The following is a 21,461-nucleotide window of genomic DNA, read 5'->3' as shown; positions in this document are numbered from 1 at the left end:
CAAGACATATCATAAAGCTATAGTAATTAAAATTATGTGGTACTGGGTTAGGGATAGTTTAAAGGAATGGAATATATGGAAAGTTGGCATTTTCAGAAATGATATTGCCAAGCAGTGAAAGAAGAATGATACTGGAGAGTTGATTCTCAGTGTGGAAAAGTAAAAATTAGCTCCCTTTACTTAGGTTTTTTTTTTTTTTTTTAACTAGAAAACAGGTAGATTTATTTCCTGAGGTACTTAGTTAAAAAAAAACAATTGTAAAATGAATTAAAGACATAAATATGAAAAGTTAGACTGTAGCACTCTTAGAAAAAAACATAGGAAAATATGATAGTATTAGCAAAGGAAAAGATGTCTTTGAAAAGACTCATGAACTTAACCTATACAGGAAAAGGATGATATTTTGACAATTATAAAAGTTTCAAAATGGCTGAATGACAAAAGTCTGTACAAAATATCAACCTACAATTTGAAGATATTTTCTACCCCTATAACTATTAAAATGGAGGTTCATAAAGAACTCCTACATATTAACAAGAAGATAATTTATTAGAGACATATTCAAGGTATAAGGACTTCCATGTCACAGAAAACCTCAAATTAAAAAAAAAATCTAAAATGCTCAACCTTATTGGTAATCTGGGAAATGCAAATTAAGATTAAAATTCCTTACCATTTTAAATTTTACAGATTTGAAAAAAATTAATTGAATCTATGTAACAACTTTAAGAAGAAATTTGGAAATTTAGATAAGATTTAATAATGGGCTGGGGTTGTGGCTCAGTTGTAGAGCGCTTACCTAGCATGCATGAGGCACTGGGTTGGATCCTCAGCACCACATAAAAATAAAGATATTGTGTCCACCTAAAACTAAAAAAATAAATATAAAAAAAGATTTAATGAATATACCCCATGTGATTCCATTGTCACATGAAGCTGTTCTCTGAGGGAAGAAGAGGACATGAATCAGAATGTTCATTATGGCAGTTTTAACTAGTAAATGATTCATTTATAAATTGAATGCTGAACACAATTAAAATTAATTACCCTACATATACTTTTTACAGTATGAATAATGTCAAAAACATAATATTAAGTAATGGAAGAAACTTGCAAAAGATACATACAACATGATACATTTGAGTAAAATTTTAAAGCACATATTTCTATTCAGGAGTATCTTAAGGAGAGGAAGAAGGGACAGTATGACAAACTATTAACAACTATTTAAATTTATATATGCTTCCTCTCCCTACCCCACTATGAGTCAGTCACCTTATATCAGAGAAAACATTTGCCATTTGTTTTTTTGGGATTGGCTAACTTTACTTAGCATTATCTTCTCCAACTGCATCCATTTACCTGCAAATGCCATGATTTTATTCTCTTTTATTGCTGACTAATATTCCATTTTGTATATATGCCACATTTTTTAATCCATTCATGTCCTGGAGGGCATCTAGGTTGGTTCCACAGTTTAGCTATTGTGAATTGTGCTGCTATAACCATTGATGTGCCTGTATCCCTGTAGTATGCTGTTTTTAAGTCCTTTGGGTATAGATACATATCAAATATATTGTTTATTTGAAATGTTTTATGTTTTAAATTTCTTGATGTAAATAAAATTATTAATTTTTCTCCAAAGATCCCTTCATTAGTCAAGGCAACAGTTTTCATGGTGCAGGTGGCCGTGGCAACAAGTTTGCCCAGATGCGTTACAGTTTAAGACTCCTGAGAGCCATGGTCTACCTTGAAGATGAGACTGTAAATACAGATCTTTGTGAAAAGGGAACAATTCAACAACTAATAGGTAAAATATAAATGGCATTGTTCTCCTGAAAGTAGGTCATTTATAATACCAGAGGTTTAGTTTGAAATGTTTCTACACATTTGTCTTGACTTCATGGCTGAGAAAGTCCTGAATATTTTATTGATTTCTGTTTTATATTTTGCTATAAATCAATTTTTCTTCTTGACAAAACATAGTAATCACTAATCCTTTAAACATTTGTTTCCTCAATTAAGAAACCATTTCATTTAGGATTCCCCTCTCTCTTTTTTTTAATGGACCATTGTTGTTTCATTCTTCTAGTAATGAGATCATCATGTTTGGCCAAGCCTTTTAGAGCCATTTTAAAGAAGCATAACATTACATTTTCCAATGTATCTGACATACTGAAACACTGGTATATTGTATATGCTAAAATCCATACATGAGTTTCTTTTCTGAAATGAAATATCAGAATATCCTTGATTTTCTACTCAGAATTAACAGTGTTAAGTCACTTTTCCCATAAAACCATACACATGTAATCCCAGAGTGAAATTTAAAAACTTCTAAACCAAAGTTGTTTTACCTTTTGTTACTTAAAAATAAGCAGTTCTCCAGCCCTTATCTTTCCTGATTTTGAAAAGTAAAAGCTGTTTCAGTCATTCATATGCAGTGATTGTTTCATCCAAATAATATACAGTTGGTCCTCCAGATCCTTTATATTCATGGATTCAACCAAACACTGATCAGAATTTACTCAAAAAAGAAAAATTATGTCTGCATTGAGCATATACAGACTTTTTTCTTGTCATTAGTCCCCAAACAACAACTGTCTTTACTCCCCAAACATAGCATTTACATTGTATTAGGGATTATAAGTAATCTAGAGATGATTTAAAGTATGCAGCAAGATACACATAGTTTTATGCAAATACTGTAACATTTAATGCAAGCATCCAAGGATTTTAGGATCCCAGCAAATTCTGGAACCAATCATTCAAAATTATAGATGGACAACTATAATCTGCTAAATTAGCTTTCCTTTACTGTGACAAATACCTGAGATAAATCAATTTATAAAGAGCAAAGGTTGAGTATGGCTCATGATTTCTTAGGTCTCAGTTGTTGTCAGTTGACCTGTTGCTTCTGGGCCTGTAGAGGCAATATATTATGGTAGGAACACTTGGCAGAGGAAGCTGCACATCTCCTGGTGACTAGGAAGAGAAAGGAGGGGCCAGGGTTTCAGTATCAACTTCAAGGGCAGGCCTCCCAGTGACCTAACTTCATTACATCAGGCTCCACCTCCTAAAGGTTCCACTACCTCCTAAAGGTTCCAGCACCTCCCGATCGGTCACACCACAGGCTTGGGACCAAGTCGTCAATATATGGACCTCTGGGAGACGTTCAAGATCCAAACTATAGCCCTGATGGATGTTGATTAATTATAAATGCCTATTCAAAACCTTCTTCCCATTAAAGTACCTTCATATCCATTATTACTGGAGAGCACTGGTGCCCTCCAATTATAATGCAAGTAATGATAAAGGAATATACTAAAAAGGGACTAAGCAAAAATATTTACTTTAAAAATTTGCCTAAGATGACCAAATTTGAAAGTTTATTTTTATCACACCCATGTACATGCTGTTGTGCAAATTTCAGTATTAAGGCCCCAACCTAACAGGAAGTACAGTTTTGCATATATAGGAAGAAGTCTTAATCCTACCTGAGCTGAAGGAATGGATTAGGGAAAAAAGAAAGCAAATAACAAGAGTTCTTCTCTTAGTAGAACTTTTTCCCTTTAACTAAAAAGAAGCTTGTGAGTTCTAGGAGGCAGTAAACTTGTCTTTTTTAATCTAACAGGGCTTTGTAGTGGTAACATGATCAAAAAATAGTAATTAAGCTGGGCACAGTGGTGCATGCCAATAATACAAGTGACTTGGGAGACTGAGGTAGGAGAATTGCAAGTTTGAGACCAGCCAAAGCAATTTAGCGAGGTCCTACCCAACTTAGTAAGACCATGTCTCAAAATTATATATATATATATATATATATATATATATATATATATATATATATATATATATATACACACACACACACACATTTAAAAAGGGCTCAGTATGTAACAAAGCAACCCAGTTCAATCCCCAATAGCAAAAAAAAAAGTAATTGCATTATGAATGCAATTTCTATGTAAATATACTTTCTGTGTAGACACTGGGATTACAGACATGTATAAATGAGGACACTGGGGATCTTGTCCCTGATGAAAGCAAAATATAAAAGCATGTGTTACCCTGCATTATCAATTTAAGTACCTAATGAGTAGTATAAAGAGAAAATATCACAGAAACTAAGATGAATGGGTAGTTTTCAAGGTTGGGCAGGCTCAATAGGAGCCTATGAGAGTAAAGTTTGTTTCAAGATTTAAAATGAAGGTTGGTCTTTCAGCAGAGAGATAGCATGGGCAGACATAGTGCTGAAATGTGCATAGTTATGTGTTCAGAAATAGTTTAAGTAGAGCTAAAGTTTTGTGAAGACAAATGCTGTGAGATAAGGTATTTTGTATAGTCAGGGACTAAGCTGGAAAGTGCTCTACCATTGAGCTACAGTGGTAGAAAACAGAGTTTGAACTTCATCCTTCCTGGGAAGAATTTAATGATTTTGATCAGATGAGGCTACATATATAATTCTGCGTTTTAGGAAGAAAAGTCTGGACAAAATAGAATGACTTAGAATAGAATAAGGAGAGAATAAAGGCAGGGACATGAAGGGTAGCTATATATGAGGAAAAAGTTCAGTATAAATGTACTGTGTGTTACAAATAATGGGGAAAGTTATAGGCCTACACTCCAATAGGAAAGAGAATGAGATAATCTAGAAAAGAAAAACAGACCTGTGGCCAGCCAGTTACAGGATATCCTGATAACAGAATTTAAGCCCTTATGTTCATGGCATGTCCCTGCACTGGCCCTCCAGCAGGTTCAGCTATCTTCCATAGGTTCTGAGGCCACACCTGTAATTCATCCTCATAGGTCCAACAATAGCTGCTTGGAGCCATCTATGGTAGTAGCTATGATTTCTTTGGAAGCATAGTTCTATACCTTCCTACTAAAGACAGTCATCCCTTTAACAGAGGAAAATTTACTTTGGTTCAATATTTAAGCCATAAAGGAAATTCCTTTTTGAGGCAAAATTTTATTCTGAATGTCATTTTATCAGTATTAATGTCTGGTCTTTAAAGTCCTTTTCAGTTTTAATTAGGTGGGAAGAGTTTTTAAAGGACATAGAATTCTATTACCTAAAGTTGAGGAGAAGCAGCAAGAAATAACAGATAGAGGGCTGGAGCTATAGCTCAGTGGTAGAGCACTTGCCTATCATTTGTGAGGGACTGGGTTTGATCCTCAGCACATAAAATAACTAAATTAAATAAAGGTCCATCTACAACTAAAAAAAAACTTACATATTAAAAAATAGCAGAAAACATCCTTAGATCTTCTATGTTTGTTTTTTAAAAAAAATTGGCTCTATAAACCATGAGAAGAGGAAGAGATGAGGCAAACTATAATCTTGATATTTTGGTCATATATTTGTAAAAGTATTAATTTCTATCTCATGAAATTCTACATACTTTTTTTCTTTTGGGTAGCAGGAATTGAGCCCAGAGGTGCTCAACCACTAAGCCTCAACCCCAGTCCTTTTATTTATTTATTTATTTTAAAATTTTGAGATGGTGTCTTGCTAAGTTGCTTAAGGTCTTGCGAAGTTGCTGAGGCTGGCTTTGGAACTCACGATCCTCGTGCCTCAGCCTCCCAAGTTGCTGGATTATAGGAGTGCACCATTGTGTCTAGCTAAAATTCTACATATTTTTAAACAAAATGTGTTGGGCAGAGTATCAAGTTGTTAGGACATCTTTTAGTGACACTATTAATTCTGTACTAGAATTTCTATATATGTGAGACTAATGATTGTATTCAGACATTCTATATATGTGTGGGGCTTTTATATGTGTATAAATAGGAAATGTATGCAGGTGGGCTACTGATTGGTTGTATTGAGAGCAAAGTAGTCCATTTATTACCCTCTGTCTACAGCTTCTAGGTTTCTATGCAATGAAAACAGGCCCTTCTAAAATAGTTTCTCTAGCTGAAGAAGATTTTTGAAAGAATTTCCAAAGAGTAACTGAATAAAATGAAAATATGGTATGCAATAACTTTACATTTTTTAATTTTTTTCATACCAGGAATCTTTAAAAATATTATAAGTAAGACTAATGAAAAGGAAGAGGCCATTATTTTAGAAATTCAGTCTGATATATTACTTATCTTATCTGGACTTTGTGAACACCATATTCAAAGGAAGGTATGTATCCTATAAATCAAAATTTTGTTGAGATCTCCCAATCATATGAACTCTTTAAAATGACTATATATGTTTTTCTTTTTTTAATCTTTTGGTTTAATTTAGTATTCTTCTTTATAATTAATTACAAACAATATAATATACAGATTTTAAATATATTTCATTAGGTTTATTTCTAATACTCTAATTCAAACATTTAATATTCCCATCTCCCTATAAAAATTGCTTATCCCTTTAGTAGCCATCCCCTTCTTGCACCTCCATACAACCAGTGTTCTGATTTATATCCCTATATATTGGTTTCATTTATTCTTTAACTTTATAGGAGTGGCATCACACAGTATTTACTTTTTTATGTCTGCTTTCTATCATCCAAAAGAAATAACATATATATTTCTGAAATATATACATATTGTTTAATATATTAGTAGTTCATTTCTTTTTATTACTGAATAATATCCTATTATATGAATATATCAAAACCTTTTTATTTATTACCTTATTGATAGAAACTTGGGTTGTTTCCTTTGGGGCATCATGAATAAAGCTTTAATGAAAAGTCTTAAATGAGTCTTTTTTGTGCATATAATTCTTTCATTTTTCTTGAGTAAATACCTAGGAGTAAAATTGATAAACATAATGTTGTATCTTTATCATTATAAGAAACTGCCAATTTTCTACAGCGGACTGTTTTGTTATACATGTTATTTGGAGGTTTGAATTAGGTTCATACCTCAAACCAAAAGTTAGAATAGGAGCTTGATTTCCTTTGATCTCTTTTAGCTACACAGTAAATTCTGAGTTTTAGAACTTGACAACTTAAATAACAATAGATGAAACTAAAAATATAAAAATCAAAAATTATGAAGGTTTAGATAGATTGATTTTAGGGAGAGGCAACAGAAATAGTGAATGTAATTTTAGTTCCAAACTTTGATGCAACTTTCTGTATTCTTATGCCTATACCATGTGTCTATACTCTTCTAGAAACAGACTCATAATCTTGCTTATGAATAGAATAGAACAAGGTAATGAGAAAAGTAATTGGTAAAGGAAAACTATTAAATGGTAGTAATTTTATATACATTATTAAAGATTTAACTACTATTTATATAGTAATTTTTCTGTTGGGAGCATTTTAAAATCTTCCATGATAGTTGTTACTATCTAGTATTCATCTGAGTTCTAGACAGCTCTCAAGGAGAGCACCCCATGGTTTATTTTTATAAAAAGAGGAGAGAATAAAAAAAATTATAAAGGGATATTAAGTTGGTATGTTGATTAATATCCTCTCTTAAAATAATTTAGAATAATCTGTCTTAAATTCCTGAGAACAAATGAGTATAATTTTTTAATCATATTAAATATACTATTTTCCAAACAGTGTTGCTAACAATATTTACATGATAAAAAGTAATTTTAGGGGACAGGGTGAAGTTGGGAGGAAGAGATCGTATTTTTATTTCAAGAAATAATTTTTAACAAATTTCTTAAATAGGAAATTTTTGGAACTGAAGGAGTAGATATAGTTCTTCATGTAATGAAAACAGACCCCAAGAAGATACAGAGTGGATTAGGCTATAATGTGCTTCTTTTTAGTACACTGGACAGCATTTGGTAAGTATTACTGTAACCAAGTTAGGTAGAATCACAGTATAAGAAAATTAAATCTATAGCTATATACAACAATTTTCTTTCCTTAAAATCACACCACACAGATATCTTATGCTATGCTTTTTTCTTTAAGATAGTCCAAAAATCACACCAATATCTTTTGGAAAGTAATCTCATTCATCACTCAAACAGTAAACCACTTTTATATCTAAAATTAAATCCTTGTTTTTCTGATTTAAACCCACTCCACATTGGCCTAGTCTAAAAAAAGCAGAATGATTCACTTTTATACAACATTATTCCTTTATCTTGCCTCTATTTTTAGCCTCTCTGTTTATTCTAGTGGTCAGTAGTGTGTTAGTATTTTTTGATATTGTCTAAGTTGTTCAGAGAAACAGAATCAATAGCAATAATATAAAAAGAGATTTGTTTTAAGGAATTGGCTCACATAATTATGAAAGCTGAAAAGTCCCAAGCTGGGGGAGAATGTCTGCAAGCTGGAGACCCAGGAGAGGTGGTGTGTAGTTCTGAATGGTGATTGAAGACCTGAGGACCAAGAGAGCCAACGTTCTAGGTTCTAGTCATAAAGTTTGCCAGGCTTAGGCCCTGACTTAGGCCCTGGCTCCTCCCTAAGAGGAGCAAGTTTTTAGTTTGAGTCTCAGGGTTTATGTGCCAACTCAGCAGTCAGGCAGAGGAGTTCCCATTTGCTCACACTTTGTATTTTATGTAGGTCTTTGATTAATTGGTAAAGATACACATTAGGAGGGACATCTGAATTCTAGCCATGTCATTATCTATGATTGTCACCATTCTTGATTTTATTAGCAGTATAATAAACCTACTTTGATTAAAACAAATATGCTAGAATTATTTGTGACCTTCCATGACCCTGAAAGAAAATTGGTTAATAACTCATGCTACTTGAACTTTTTATCTCATTCATAATCACCCTCACAAACTAACTGGCTAAATGTCTGGCCATCCCAGAGGTGATAAATAAAACCTACTCCTTAAATGGAAGAGGTCAAGTTCTTGGCATTTGGGGCATCAGCTCCCCTACCTTACCCCCAACAAACATCATCATGAAATAAGCAGTAGAAACAGGGTCCCCTATGTTCAAGAGGGGGCCAAAGTTAGGAAGGGGACACAGGGAGGTGATTCCAGCAGGCTTGCAATACCCGAGAGGAGCGGAGGTTAGTCTTTGTTACTATTGACCACCACCACCACTAGCACCAGCAGATTATTCAGCCCATATTCCCCACTGAAGAAAGCTATAAAAGTAGCCCTGGAGGAGATCTTTAAGAATGAGTCATTTCATGAAGGCAAAAGAGAATGTTGCATGTGGGGAAAAGGGTACACTTGTACATTGCTGGTGGGACTGCAAATTGGTGTGGCCAATTTGGAAAGCAATATGGAGATTTCTTGGAAAGCTGGGAATGGAACCACCATTTGACCCAGCTATTCCCCTTCTCAGTCTATTCCCTAAAGACCTAAAAAGAGCATTCTACAGGGACACTGCTACATCGATGTTCATAGCAGCATAATTCACAATAGCTAGACTGTGGAACCAACCTAGATGCCCTTCAATAGATGAATGGATAAAAAAAAATGTGGCATTTATACACAATGGAGTATTACTCTGCATTAAAACATGACAAAATCATGGAATTTGCAGGGAAATGGATGGCATTAGAGCAGATTATGCTAAGTGAAGCTAGCCAATCCCTAAAAAACAAATGCCAAATGTCTTCTTTGATATAAGGAGAGCAACTAAGAGCAGAGTAGGGAGGAAGAGCATGAGAAGAAGATTACCATTAAACAGGGACTAGAGGTGGGAGGGAAAGGGAGAGAGAAGGGTAATTGCATGGAAATGGAAGGAGACCCTCATTGTTATACAAAATTACATACAAGAGGAAAGGGGAAAAAAAACAAGGGGGAGAAATGAATGACAGTAGAGGGGGTAGAGAGAGAAGAGGGGAGGGGAGGGGAGGGGAGGGGGGATAGTAGAGGATAGGAAAGGCAGCAGAATACAACAGACACTAGTATGGCAATATGTAAACAGTGGATGTGTAACCGATGTGATTCTGCAATCTGTATACGGGATAAAAATGGGAGTTCATAACCCACTTGAATCAAATGTGTGAAATATGACATGTCAAGAACTATGTAATGTTTTGAACAACCAACAATAAAAATTTTAAAAAATTTTAAAAATAAATAAAAATTCAAATCTGAAAAAAAAAAAGAGAATGTTGCACTTGCAGAAAAGAAATAGGCAGTTATAAAGAAGAAATGATTGTTTTTGGTTTTAAGAAGTAGATGAAATTAAACTACACTGGTATGGTTTCTTCAAAGTTCTATTTTTAAGTAAAAGTATGAACTATTTGATTTAGGAAATGAATAAAAATATTAAATATTCTTTGAAAATGCTTTGATAGAAAGTTCTACAAATTGGAATTTAATAATAAATTTTTATCAAATGAATTGCTTTTAATTTAAGGTGCTGCATTTTGGGATGTTATTCTTCAGAAGATTACTTTCTTGAAAAGGAAGGTATTTTTCTCCTTTTGGATGTATTGGCAGTAAGTATGGTTACAACAATTGTAAAACAAATATTAAATATGTTTTTATTGACTTTTTCCCAAACCAAATACCACAGAACACTATTTTGTCAAGAAACATACCCCCAAATTATATTCAATACATTGTTTTTAAACAGAAACCTTCCTGTAGATTCATAAAGCACTAGCATATTAAAGCTTCTGAAAATGTCTCCAGTTAAGAAATCAGTTTACTTAGATTAGTATTCCCAGATACATATAAGCAGAAAATTTATTTCTTTGCATACCATCCACCTGCAGAGAAACAATACGTAAAAAGCTAGACTCTTATCAAAATTCAGTCATTTATCAATAACTTCTAGCTTTTTTCATAGTATTAGAAAATAAGACCCAAAAGCAAGGATAAGAGTTGTTGTTGCTGCTGCTGCTGCTGTTGCTTTTGTTGCAATGCTGGGGATCAAACCCGAGTGCTGTGTAGTTAGTAGGTGATATGAGGAAGTCTGATGTGTCACAAACCACCATTTTGCAGGATGAGCAGGAGTGAGCATAGTAAGCCTTCCTTCTAGTAAATAGTCACCATCAAGCCATCAAGCAGCTGTGAAGAATATAAACCTAAATCCTAGATTCATTTTAAATGGGGTTCATAGTCAAAATGATATAGGAGGAAAATTATAATTCTATTTAGAGAAATTTTGAGGGAGAGTCTCATGTAGAATTCTAGCCATGTCATTATCTATGATTGTCATCATTCTAGATTTTATTAGCAGTATAATAAGCCTACTTTGATTAAAACAAATGTGCTAGAATTATTTGTGACCTTTCATGACCCTGAAAGAAAATTGGTTAATAACTCCATTTTTATGTCTTTATCTATAAAATAAGGATAACAATCTACCTTATTGGAAGGTAGCACAGTATTGGAAGGCTTAAATGAGTTATATTGTGTATATGTGTGTGCCCATGCATATTCTAGTGAATGTGCCTGCATATATGCATATACATAAATACATTGGCTAAAACAGTTCCTGACACATATTATTGCTATTTGTTTGCTATTAATAAATATTATTAGATTTTATTTAATGTGCATTGAACCAATAAAGTTCATTACAAATTATAAATATTACTTAATTTTTATTTCAACTTCAACCTTTGACATTTGCCTTTCTCTTGAAAATGAAGTATAAGAAATTTAAAAAAAAAAAAAAAAGAATGCTGTTGAGGGTTCTGCTTGATGCAGTTCTGCTAAAATATTTATTCAGTGTGTAATAATAATAACTAATAATGTTTAAATATTATTGAGAGCTTATCGAGTGCCAAGCAGTCTCATATAACTCATAATAACCTTTCCAGGTAATATTATTATCTTTTTTTAATATTATTATCTTTTTTTTAATATTATTATCTTTTTTAAATGAAAACTAATTATGTTGCAAACTCAAAACAAGTTATATTTCCTTTGCTCTATTCTGCTAGCAGAATTCTGTAAAGTTAATCAACACAAAATAGGGAGCCAGGCATGGTGGCATACGCCTGTAATCCCAGCGGTTTGGGAGGCTTAGGCAGGAGTATCAACAAGTTCAAAGCCAGCCTCAGCAATTTAGCAAGGCCCTAAGCAACTCAGTGACACCCAGTCTCTAAATAAAATACAAAAAGGGCTAACATTGTGGTTCAGTGGCTAAGCACCCCGGGTTCAATCCCTGGTACCAAAAAAAAGTCATATAGGAAAATTACTGTATGGAGGCCATTGGTCTTAATTGAATTTTCTAACCTAAATGTTGCTATGAAATATGGTTGGTAACAAGAACATTTTCTTGAATGCTTAAATGCACTTTTATGGATACAATTGTTAAAATACAAAGTTATAGCACATTTTTTATTTTCAGATTTTTCACCTAGTTACCATCAGTTGTTCTCTTGATAACAAAGAGATTATCACTAATAATAAATCTTTTTAAAGCTTAATAAAGCATGTAAAATGGAAAGATATTGTAATTGCAGTGGACCATGTCATTGCTGACCTTGCTTCACTTTAAATGAACATCTTCACTTATTTTTTGCAACTCTCCCTTTTCCAGTTCAAATTAGTACATTTTTGGCCATCACATGTGATTATGGCTACTTCAGAATAATAGTAAATCTTTTTTTCTTTTTATCTTTTTAAATTTCTAATATTTGAAAACACTCATTAAAATAGGTATCTCTAAACAGAAAATTGAGTTGAAAAGGAACTTAAAAGTGTTTTATCTTTTTTAATTAAGGCAATCATACTTAATATTTATTGCAATGTTTTATCTTTTCTGTTTCCTTACCACAGTTGAACCAAAAAAAATTTTGTAACCTAATACTTGGAATAATGGTTGAATTTTGTGATAATCCCAAAACTTCGGCTCATGTCAATGCTTGGCGAGGGAAGAAGGATCAGACAGCTGCTAGTCTTTTAATTAAATTGTGGAGAAAGGAAGAAAAAGACCTAGGAGTAAAACGAGATAAAAATGGGAAGATCATTGGTATGTGTTTTGTAATTGTTAGAAGAAGCAATTAGATGTATATTTTTTAAAAGGGATCTTTAAAAGATATAATGAAATATGAGGACTTACTTTCTAAAGTTCTTTTCGCAAGTATTTAAAGAAATTGCTATTCTAAATTCTGAATAATTGGAATAAAGGCAAGTAAATTAGTAGGAGGTTCATATTTTTATGGAATTTTTTAAAAATGCTATTTCCATATCTAAAATTGTTTTTTAAAATACTTAAAAGAGAATCCCAAAAGCCAAGTGAATTTTTAAAAGTATCAACACACATTGTATTTATGCACCTATTGTTTTTTTTAATTTGTTTTACTTAGTTACACATGACAGTACAATAATCTTGACATATCATACATTTGAATCAGATGGGATATAATTTCTCATTTTTCTGAGTGTACAGGTTGCAGAATTACATTGGTCATGCAGTCACGTATATACCCACAGCAGTAAGTCTAAAATAACCATGTCTTTCAGTATATGTTTTCAAATTTGCCATGATTTAATAAACTTATCATTTTATATTAGGAAGTCTCTAAAATAAAAGAGATCATAAGGAAAAAAAATAGAAAAGATTGATTTTTGCTCATATTTATAACATACAGTCTTTTTTTCAAGAAGATTAGTTCATCAAATGCATGTGGAAAAAACTAAAGAAATAAATTATCCATTGTGTAAAAAAAAAAAAAATGGTATTTAACTATATTTTCTTTAACATTACTTCCTAAAAAAGCTTATCTAGGCTCTCTGATTTTTTTAATACCTTTTTTTTTTAGTTGTAGTTGGACACAATACCTTTATTTTATTTATTTATTTTTATGTGGTGCTGAGGATCAAACCCAGTGCCTTGCACGTGCTAGATGAGCTGTCTACTGCTGAGCCCCAAACCCAGCCCTGGGTTCTCTGATTTTACAAATAGATCCAGTAATATTTCATTTACCAATAAAATTTGGAGATATAAGTAGTGTCTGAAAACAATCTTTGTAGCATTTTGTACACTAATGTTTATACAATTTACTTTTTATGTGAAGAAATTATTTTCTAAATGAAAATAAATGTTCAAAGTTTTAATTACTATACTTTAATGATGAGGTTAACAGCATCAGAATTTACAATTCATTTATATTCTCTAATGCAATATTATATCTTTTAATCCTTTTAGATTCTAACAATAGTTTTGTCAAAACTGTTAGTATTGTTTTATTGTTTAATATTTTTAGTTATAGATGAACACAATGCCTTTATTTTATGTATTTTTATGTGGTGCTGAGAATCAAACCCAGTGCCTCACACATAATAGGAAAGCACTCTACACTGCCCAGCCCCTATTGTTTATTTATTTTTTTTAAATTTTTTTAGTTGTACATGGGCACAATATCTTTATTTTGTTTATTTATTTTTTTTATGTGGTGCTGAGGATCAAATTCAGTGCCTCACACAAGCTAGGCAAGCGCTCTGAGCCAGGACCCCAGGCCCCTATTGTTTATTTTTAGATGGAAATATTTCCACTTCTGGTGATTTCTATCTTTGACCCATTTTTGTTATTTGAGTTTTGATCTATAACATCATATAATAAAATTTACATTTACAACAAAGTATTAGAAACCAAAAATGAAATTGTTTACATCGTCATTAATCTGATATTCAGTTTCTGGATCTCAAAATTTTCCAAGTTATTTACATAAAAATTTCACTTTTAAAAAGGAATTATGTAAAGTTTATGTATTTCACATAAATAATATAAATAGAAGGTTTATGTTTTGTCACAGAGTAGGGAAGAAATTACTGATTGTGCTTTAAAAAAAGTAACTAAGTGTAATCACTATAATATTTTTATATATTTTATGTTGGTTAGATCAAAGTCTCAATTAAGTATTTATTTACAATGGTTTTTGTCTATTTTATATTTCATGGTTTCCAATTATTAGATACAAAGAAACCTCTATTTACTAGTTTTCAAGAAGAGCAAAAAATCATGCCACTGCCCGCCAACTGCCCATCAGTGGCAGTTATGGATATTGCAGAGAATATCAGAGCAAAAATTTATGCTGTGTTGGGCAAACTAGGTAAGAAGCTGTTCCTCAAATTTGCAAGAAACTTTCTGTTATACTGAGTGTGACTGCACATAGATTTTGCTTTGGAACTCATTTTTCAAAATTCCCTTTAACACAAATACATGCATGTTCCATTGTTACCTCAATGTCTAGGCTCCAACACTGAACAAATAAATCAGAATTTCTGGATGTGGGACCCCCAGCATTAAAAATTTTAATTTTTAAAGTTTCCCAGGCAATTCCAATGTGTAGCCTGGATTAAGGGCTTAGTCTAGATGATTAGGCTTAAACATTAGCATTCAGAATCATCTAAGTTGTTTTTTTAAAGTCTTTGCTTCTTGTTAAAGAAGATGTCTTCACTCTTCAGCTTCTGAAAGTAAAATATCATTGTCTGACCACAAAACAGAAAGAATAATTTCTCTGCTAATGACTAGGATCACCTGGCAGAGGTCATGTTGTAGGAGGAACTGACACAGGAAAAACTTTTTTAGGAAATCAAAAGTAAATGTTTGCATTTGTTTTTATGACACATATATGCATCTTGAAGTCACTTGCTCTGCTGAAGTAATTTTCTATTTATAAACTTTGTTTAGATTTTGAAAATTTACCTGGCCTATCTGCTGAAGATTTTGTCACTCTCTGTATCATACATAGATACCTTGATTTCAAAGTAAGTACTGTTTTAATAACTGTTATTAAAATGTATGTTTATTATGTCAAAAAATAAATTGGGAAATAAAATATCTGTACATAGCTATGAGCAGTCATCTCTGCTGGGTTGTTTTTATTTCCTGTTTTGCATCTGATACTGTTGAAACATATCATTAGTTATTTCACCCAAGGGATGAAATTTCATCCAACTATTAGCTTATAAAAGAAGATGGATATTACTGACATAGAGCTATTCAAAAGCCTGACAGAAGTTTACTAATATAATTTCTTCTTTTTGAAGAGCATTAGGATTAATAAGTTATTACCCATTAAATTATTAGTGCTTGTCAAAGTGTTCTTTTATTATTAGCTTATATCATGATCAAATCTCAAAAGATATTAGGATGCTTATTTTACTGGTTATATTTTAATCAGTCAATAAACGCTTTTGAAGTTTCAAAAAAATCTTATTAAGTAAACATTTGCCTTATACTAATATTATTAGTACTATATGCTAACGTACTTGGTTTTGCATTGTTTTTTGGTAACTGTGAATGAACCCAGCATCTTGTGCACTAAGCTACATTCCAGTGCTTTCATTATATTTTGTTTTTATAAATTTTTGAGACATAGTTTCTCTAATTTGCCCAGGCTGATCTTGAACTTTTGATTCTCCTGCATGAGTCTTCTAAGTAGCTGGGATTGCAAGTGTGCACCACTGCACCCAGCAGTATTATGTATTGAATGTTGTGAATTAATAAATCCTTATCTTAAAATGAAAACTAAAACTGAATTGTATCCCTATCTTAGATACATAAGTTTTATTCTAGTTTTAAATATATTAAAGCATATTAATTTCTAAACAACACAGAATATGAGATGGAGCTTTGGGCATATGGAGCCATATAATTAAAAGTCTAAGATTCAGTTATACTTTGCTTTAGTGAGGAGGTGAGGGGCAGGGCCCAATTCTTCAAGTTGAATCTGCTCTAGCGTCCCAGGAGTCCCCAGATTGTTCCTACAAGTTCAGCTTGACCTAGCCTTCAGTTCAGGGTTTCAGGGAGGGAGGAAAGCAATAATAATTTAAATAGATGAGAATAAGTCATCAGTTTCTGCAGCTGTGAAAACAAAATAATTATAAGCCATAAGTGGTGCAGCCCATTCCATGAACACATTGAATCATGAAAAATATTTGGTAAACTACTTCTGAATATTCAAACCTAACTGGTGCCCTAAATCATTCCCAAAACACTTAACTTATTCCCCAGAGGTAAGTTAGGGAAAGCTTAAGGGTTAGCATAATAGGAGTGAACATCCACATAAAGGGTTACCTAAAATTATATCATTTATTTTTGGTTAATTTAACTCTGATAAACTTTGTTACAACAGATTGGGGAAATATGGAATGAAATATATGAAGAAATAAAATTAGAAAAGTTAAGACCTGTCACTGCAGATAAAAAAATTTTGGAAGGTATTACAACAGCATCAGAAAATATTGGAAAGATGGTTGTTTCTCTACAAAATGAGATGATTGAAAGCCAAGCACGCCAAGATGCACAAAGTGAACAAAAAGTATATGCAAAAGTAAGCCACAATACCATTGAGGCACAACATATTAATTTCAATGTATAAACTAGAGGAAGTTATTCCTAGGATATATACTTACTGTGACTGTTTTAGCCTTTTTTTTCCCTCATAGTTATTTCTTAAAAGAAACCATGGAGTTAAGAGTTTTAAATCCAATTACTATTTTAATGACATTTTATGGCAGCATAATTTGATTTGTACATTTTTAAAAGGTAAAGAGATATCTGAAACACTTTCATTTTTGAAGTGCTAAACAAGGTTCCAAAAATTGTGGCCTATGTAAATGAATACATTTAACAAATTCTGTCTGATAGTTTATCTGTAACTTGTGTTGGCCCCATCTCTCATTCTGATAGGCCCTTAATGGTATGCCAACTATCAGCTTATCAGTCCATCAGCTTCACCTTCACCTTCACTACAGTGCAGAATGCTTGCTATGAGCATTCATGCTGTAAATCCTGAGGTATACTTTTCTCTGTCTCAATCAGAAAAGACTTGTCAGGAAAATAGCCATTTTTCCAAAAACTGAACATATCATGTGTTTTTGAGCAAGTAAGTGATTATTTAATTAAATTATTCACAGATACAAAGATGATGTAGATTCCCCACTTTTCTTTGTGATCCTTTGTAGCTACAATTAAATATTTGAAACTCTTTTAAGGTGATTTCCAAAGTGTTTTTCTATTGCCTGTCCTTTCCATGTAGCCTATTAAATGTTAACATCTACAGCTGTAGGGACTCTGTATGGGTTCATCTTTAAATTCCATTCCATTTTATACAACCAATTGCTTGAAAGTTTTGTTTGCTGGGAGTTTTTTGTTTGTTTCACTTTTTTGCATGGATGCTGCCATTTAACCCATTTATTTTCTCTGAAATGGAGTAGCAGAATTGGAATTTATTTATGTCACCTATTTATCATTACTTCTTTCAAACAGCAGAATATTTGCTATATTGACTAAATATTGTTGACTTATTGATTATTATTGACTTATTATCATAGTTCTGATCCCATTTTTTAGCAGTTATTTAATTAACCATTCTTAGGTTCATAATTTAATCTCTTTTTTTCTTTTTTTGTACCAGGGATTAAACCCAGGGGTGCTTAACTAGTGATCCACATCCCCAGCTGTTTTTATTTTTTATTTTGAGACAGGGCCTTACTAAGTTACTTAGGGCCTTGCTAAATTCTGAGGCTGGTTTTGAACTTGTGATCCTCCTACCTCAGCCTCCTAATTTGCTGGGATTACAAGTATGTGCCACCATGCCCAGCTCATAATTTAATCTTCATAGTATAATGTATAGCAACCAAGGACATGTATCCTCTGATTATATGTTCAATGAATAGCCTTTTGAGAACTATATACTTTGCAGTTGGTTAGTAGTTCCTTCCCTATACTTCATTAACACAACAAACTCAGTGCTCTCGCAAAATTGCTTGTCTTGTTGCAGTCATATATTAAAAGTAATTTCACCAATATACTTTTAACTAAACTAATTATCAGTGGCCAGCAGGAATTTCTTTATTTTCCCCTGTGAATTTGCTGTTAAATCATGTATTTAGTTTACTCTGGATTATAATCTATCTTCACAAATGGCAATCATGTAAAACAATCAATCTTGCTGATTGTTTTTTCTTTTTCTTTTTTTTTTAAAAAAAAGCAATTTTGCATTACATTTCATGGAAAGCGGTTCAAACCTTAGCCATATATGAGTAAAAGATTTTTTTTCATTTTAAGAGTTTTGTTTTTAAAATTAAGTACTATGAATATTCTAATCCTTTTGCTAATGGGCCTTAAAATTTACTTTAGCAAAGGGTAGGTGCTTCCTTCCAAATAGATGCTTTCAAGCCCTTTGGTATTCTTTCATAGAAACTGAAACCCCCTTACCTTTTTCATTTCAGATACAAGCTACACACAAGCAAAGAGACCTAGCTAATAAATCATGGGAAAATTTCCTGGCTAGAACATCAAATGCTAAAACACTAAAGGTAGGATTTTTTTTAAGTATTATGATGTATACAACAAATAACCAACTCTTAAGAACAGAATTTTTTCAGAAGTGAATAGTCATTTACTTTTTCCTGGTTATCTTTCTATAGAATACCAACACTGTTAGGTGCTTGTATGCATTTTAGCTTGAAACTGCCTTTTCACAGCTACAGGTGATGCTACTCTGAGTTTCATTTGGATTAGCAGGGGGAATTAAGGGTGGTGTTCCTGGCCTTTGTAAAACCACTGATAAACAGGAATGAGCTGAAGAAATGTGCTCTACTTTCCATTCTGAACCTTCTTATTCGATGATTTCTTTTCCGTAAAAAGTTGAGTGAAGAACAGAAAAAGTAACTGTTCTGATTTACCCTCTTCGAAAAGAGCTTTTCCCCTCTGTGATTACCAAAAGAAACATATTACAGTTTAAATGGGAATTTGAGATAAATATCCCTTTGGAAAAAAATATGATCAGCTACTTTAACTAGAAACTAATCTAAAAATTTTATACTGCTAATTGTTCTCTTGACATTTGTGAGACGCACCATGCATTTTAAAAATGTCTATATTTTTCCTATATTTTTCATTAATGTTTTTAATATACTTATATTTAGTGTCCTGGTTCTTCCTGTAGATATGAAATTGGTAAATATTTAGTTAATCCATGAAAATACAGGAAACAGTAAGATAGCAAAACATAAGTTAAAAATAAGTTCTGAGTCCCAGGTTATCCCCCTTTCAGTTCTTCCAAACTTTACTTGAAAATATCCTCAAACCTGCTTGTATTTTTAAGAAGAGTTAATGACAAGAAGCTCCTTTCCTGTTGATCATTTGTGACCTTATATCCTCACATTTCACCTATTCAGTACCTCTAAATTGAGCTTGAATGTAACTGTAACAAATTATATAATTTATATAATTCTGAATATTTGAAATTATACTGAGTTATATTTATTCAACATATTTTGAAATGTGCATAGCTTAATATAAATTTAGTAAGTTATAAATTGTACTATTTAATAATAGCTTATTATATTATATCAAACTAAATCGTAGTTCCTCAGGACATTTTTTTATTCCTTGGTTACATATGACCAGTACCTCTGGAAATAACCAGAGTGTTTTTTAGATGCATGGTGTTTTCTTCAATGCACAAAGGATTCAACCCTCAGTAGTAACTGTCTTCTTGGTCTAAATGAGTAAATGTTAATCCCAGGGCCGCCTAATAAACATTCAAAGAGTTAAACAGAATTTAATGTACTTTTTTGTCCTTATTATAACTACCATAGTTAATGCTTCAATAGCAATTAATAGCATTTTATTTCTAATTTAAAAATCTTCAGAAAGCAAAAAGGCTTCAGGAAAAGGCTATAGAATCCTCTAAATACAAAGGGCAACCACAAAACACAATACTTCATCGGACAGTTATTAAAGGCCTTAACACAACGGTAAGATTACTTTTCTCCACTTCTTTTGCTTAATAGATATTAAATTTAGGGTCCCAAAATGTTATTTCTATGGAATCTTTCTTTTTCTTTTTTTTTTTATCTTTTTTTCCTGCTGTTCAAATATTCACACCATTAAGGTACATTTCATTTATCTCCAAGTACTGATTTAGAGCAGATCCAGCCCTCTTAGTTTCCTATGAAATTTCTACCAAAACTAGTCATTGTATATCTTTACATCTTTTTGACAAGCAATGTGCAGTACTTACTTAGCCTGACAAGTAAATTCATGTCATATGCCACTGTTCCTGGTGACCTCATTTGGACATAATCTGCCACCAATTACAAAGCTCATAAGCAACAGAAGAATTCAAACCCACTTTTCCCAGCTCCAAAGCCATTATCTTTTCCACAATGTCATACTGCCTCCTAATTACTTATATTTACATTTTGTATCTTTTCCAAAGGATGACTGGGTTTTTCTTTTATTGAAAACTTTATAAACAGACTCTAAATATTTACCTTTTGCTTTTTTTAGGTGCCCTCTGGTGGGGTAGTAACAGTGGAAAGCACTCCTGTTCGATTACTGGGAGGACCTCTGGCTGATACAGATTTAGCTCTTAAAAAGCTGCCTATTCGAGGAGGAGCATTGCAGAGGATGAAAGCAATTAAAATTGGGAATGGGCAAAACAAGAGTATTCCTTCCTAACATACTTAAGAGTCTATGAAATAAATTCTACTTCTAATTTTAGCTAAATATATCTTTATACACAAATGTAAAGCAAATATTTTAGAATAAATATTTTAGTATATTTATATGCTAAATAAATATTTTAATATAATTTATAGTATTTAGTAAAACACTCTATAAATAAAAATAAGGCCATATAATTTATTT

At 32.2% G+C, this 21,461-nt stretch overlaps 1 protein-coding gene across 1 annotated transcript in view; it reads left to right on the top strand.

The window, feature by feature from the left end:
- Positions 1-21,277, top strand: part of Cfap69 (cilia and flagella associated protein 69) — a 51,709-nt gene extending 30,432 nt beyond the window's left edge. Inside the window, exons 12-22 of the mRNA XM_027956104.2 lie at positions 1,646-1,810; positions 6,018-6,136; positions 7,635-7,753; positions 10,251-10,332; positions 12,629-12,821; positions 14,767-14,904; positions 15,486-15,562; positions 16,933-17,130; positions 19,034-19,120; positions 20,462-20,566; positions 21,102-21,277. Of these exons, the coding sequence (XP_027811905.1) occupies positions 1,646-1,810; positions 6,018-6,136; positions 7,635-7,753; positions 10,251-10,332; positions 12,629-12,821; positions 14,767-14,904; positions 15,486-15,562; positions 16,933-17,130; positions 19,034-19,120; positions 20,462-20,566; positions 21,102-21,272 (1,454 nt within the window). The 3' untranslated portion in view covers positions 21,273-21,277. The remainder of the gene's footprint in view (positions 1-1,645; positions 1,811-6,017; positions 6,137-7,634; positions 7,754-10,250; positions 10,333-12,628; positions 12,822-14,766; positions 14,905-15,485; positions 15,563-16,932; positions 17,131-19,033; positions 19,121-20,461; positions 20,567-21,101) is intronic.
- The last annotated feature ends 184 nt before the right edge of the window (positions 21,278-21,461 follow it).

The sequence above is a fragment of the Marmota flaviventris genome, chromosome 1 (genome assembly GCF_047511675.1).
Source record: "Marmota flaviventris isolate mMarFla1 chromosome 1, mMarFla1.hap1, whole genome shotgun sequence".
Taxonomy (NCBI): Eukaryota; Metazoa; Chordata; class Mammalia; order Rodentia; family Sciuridae; genus Marmota; species Marmota flaviventris.
The sequence above is the reverse complement of the archived record's forward strand: the minus strand, read 5'-3'. Positions and strand labels throughout refer to the sequence as shown.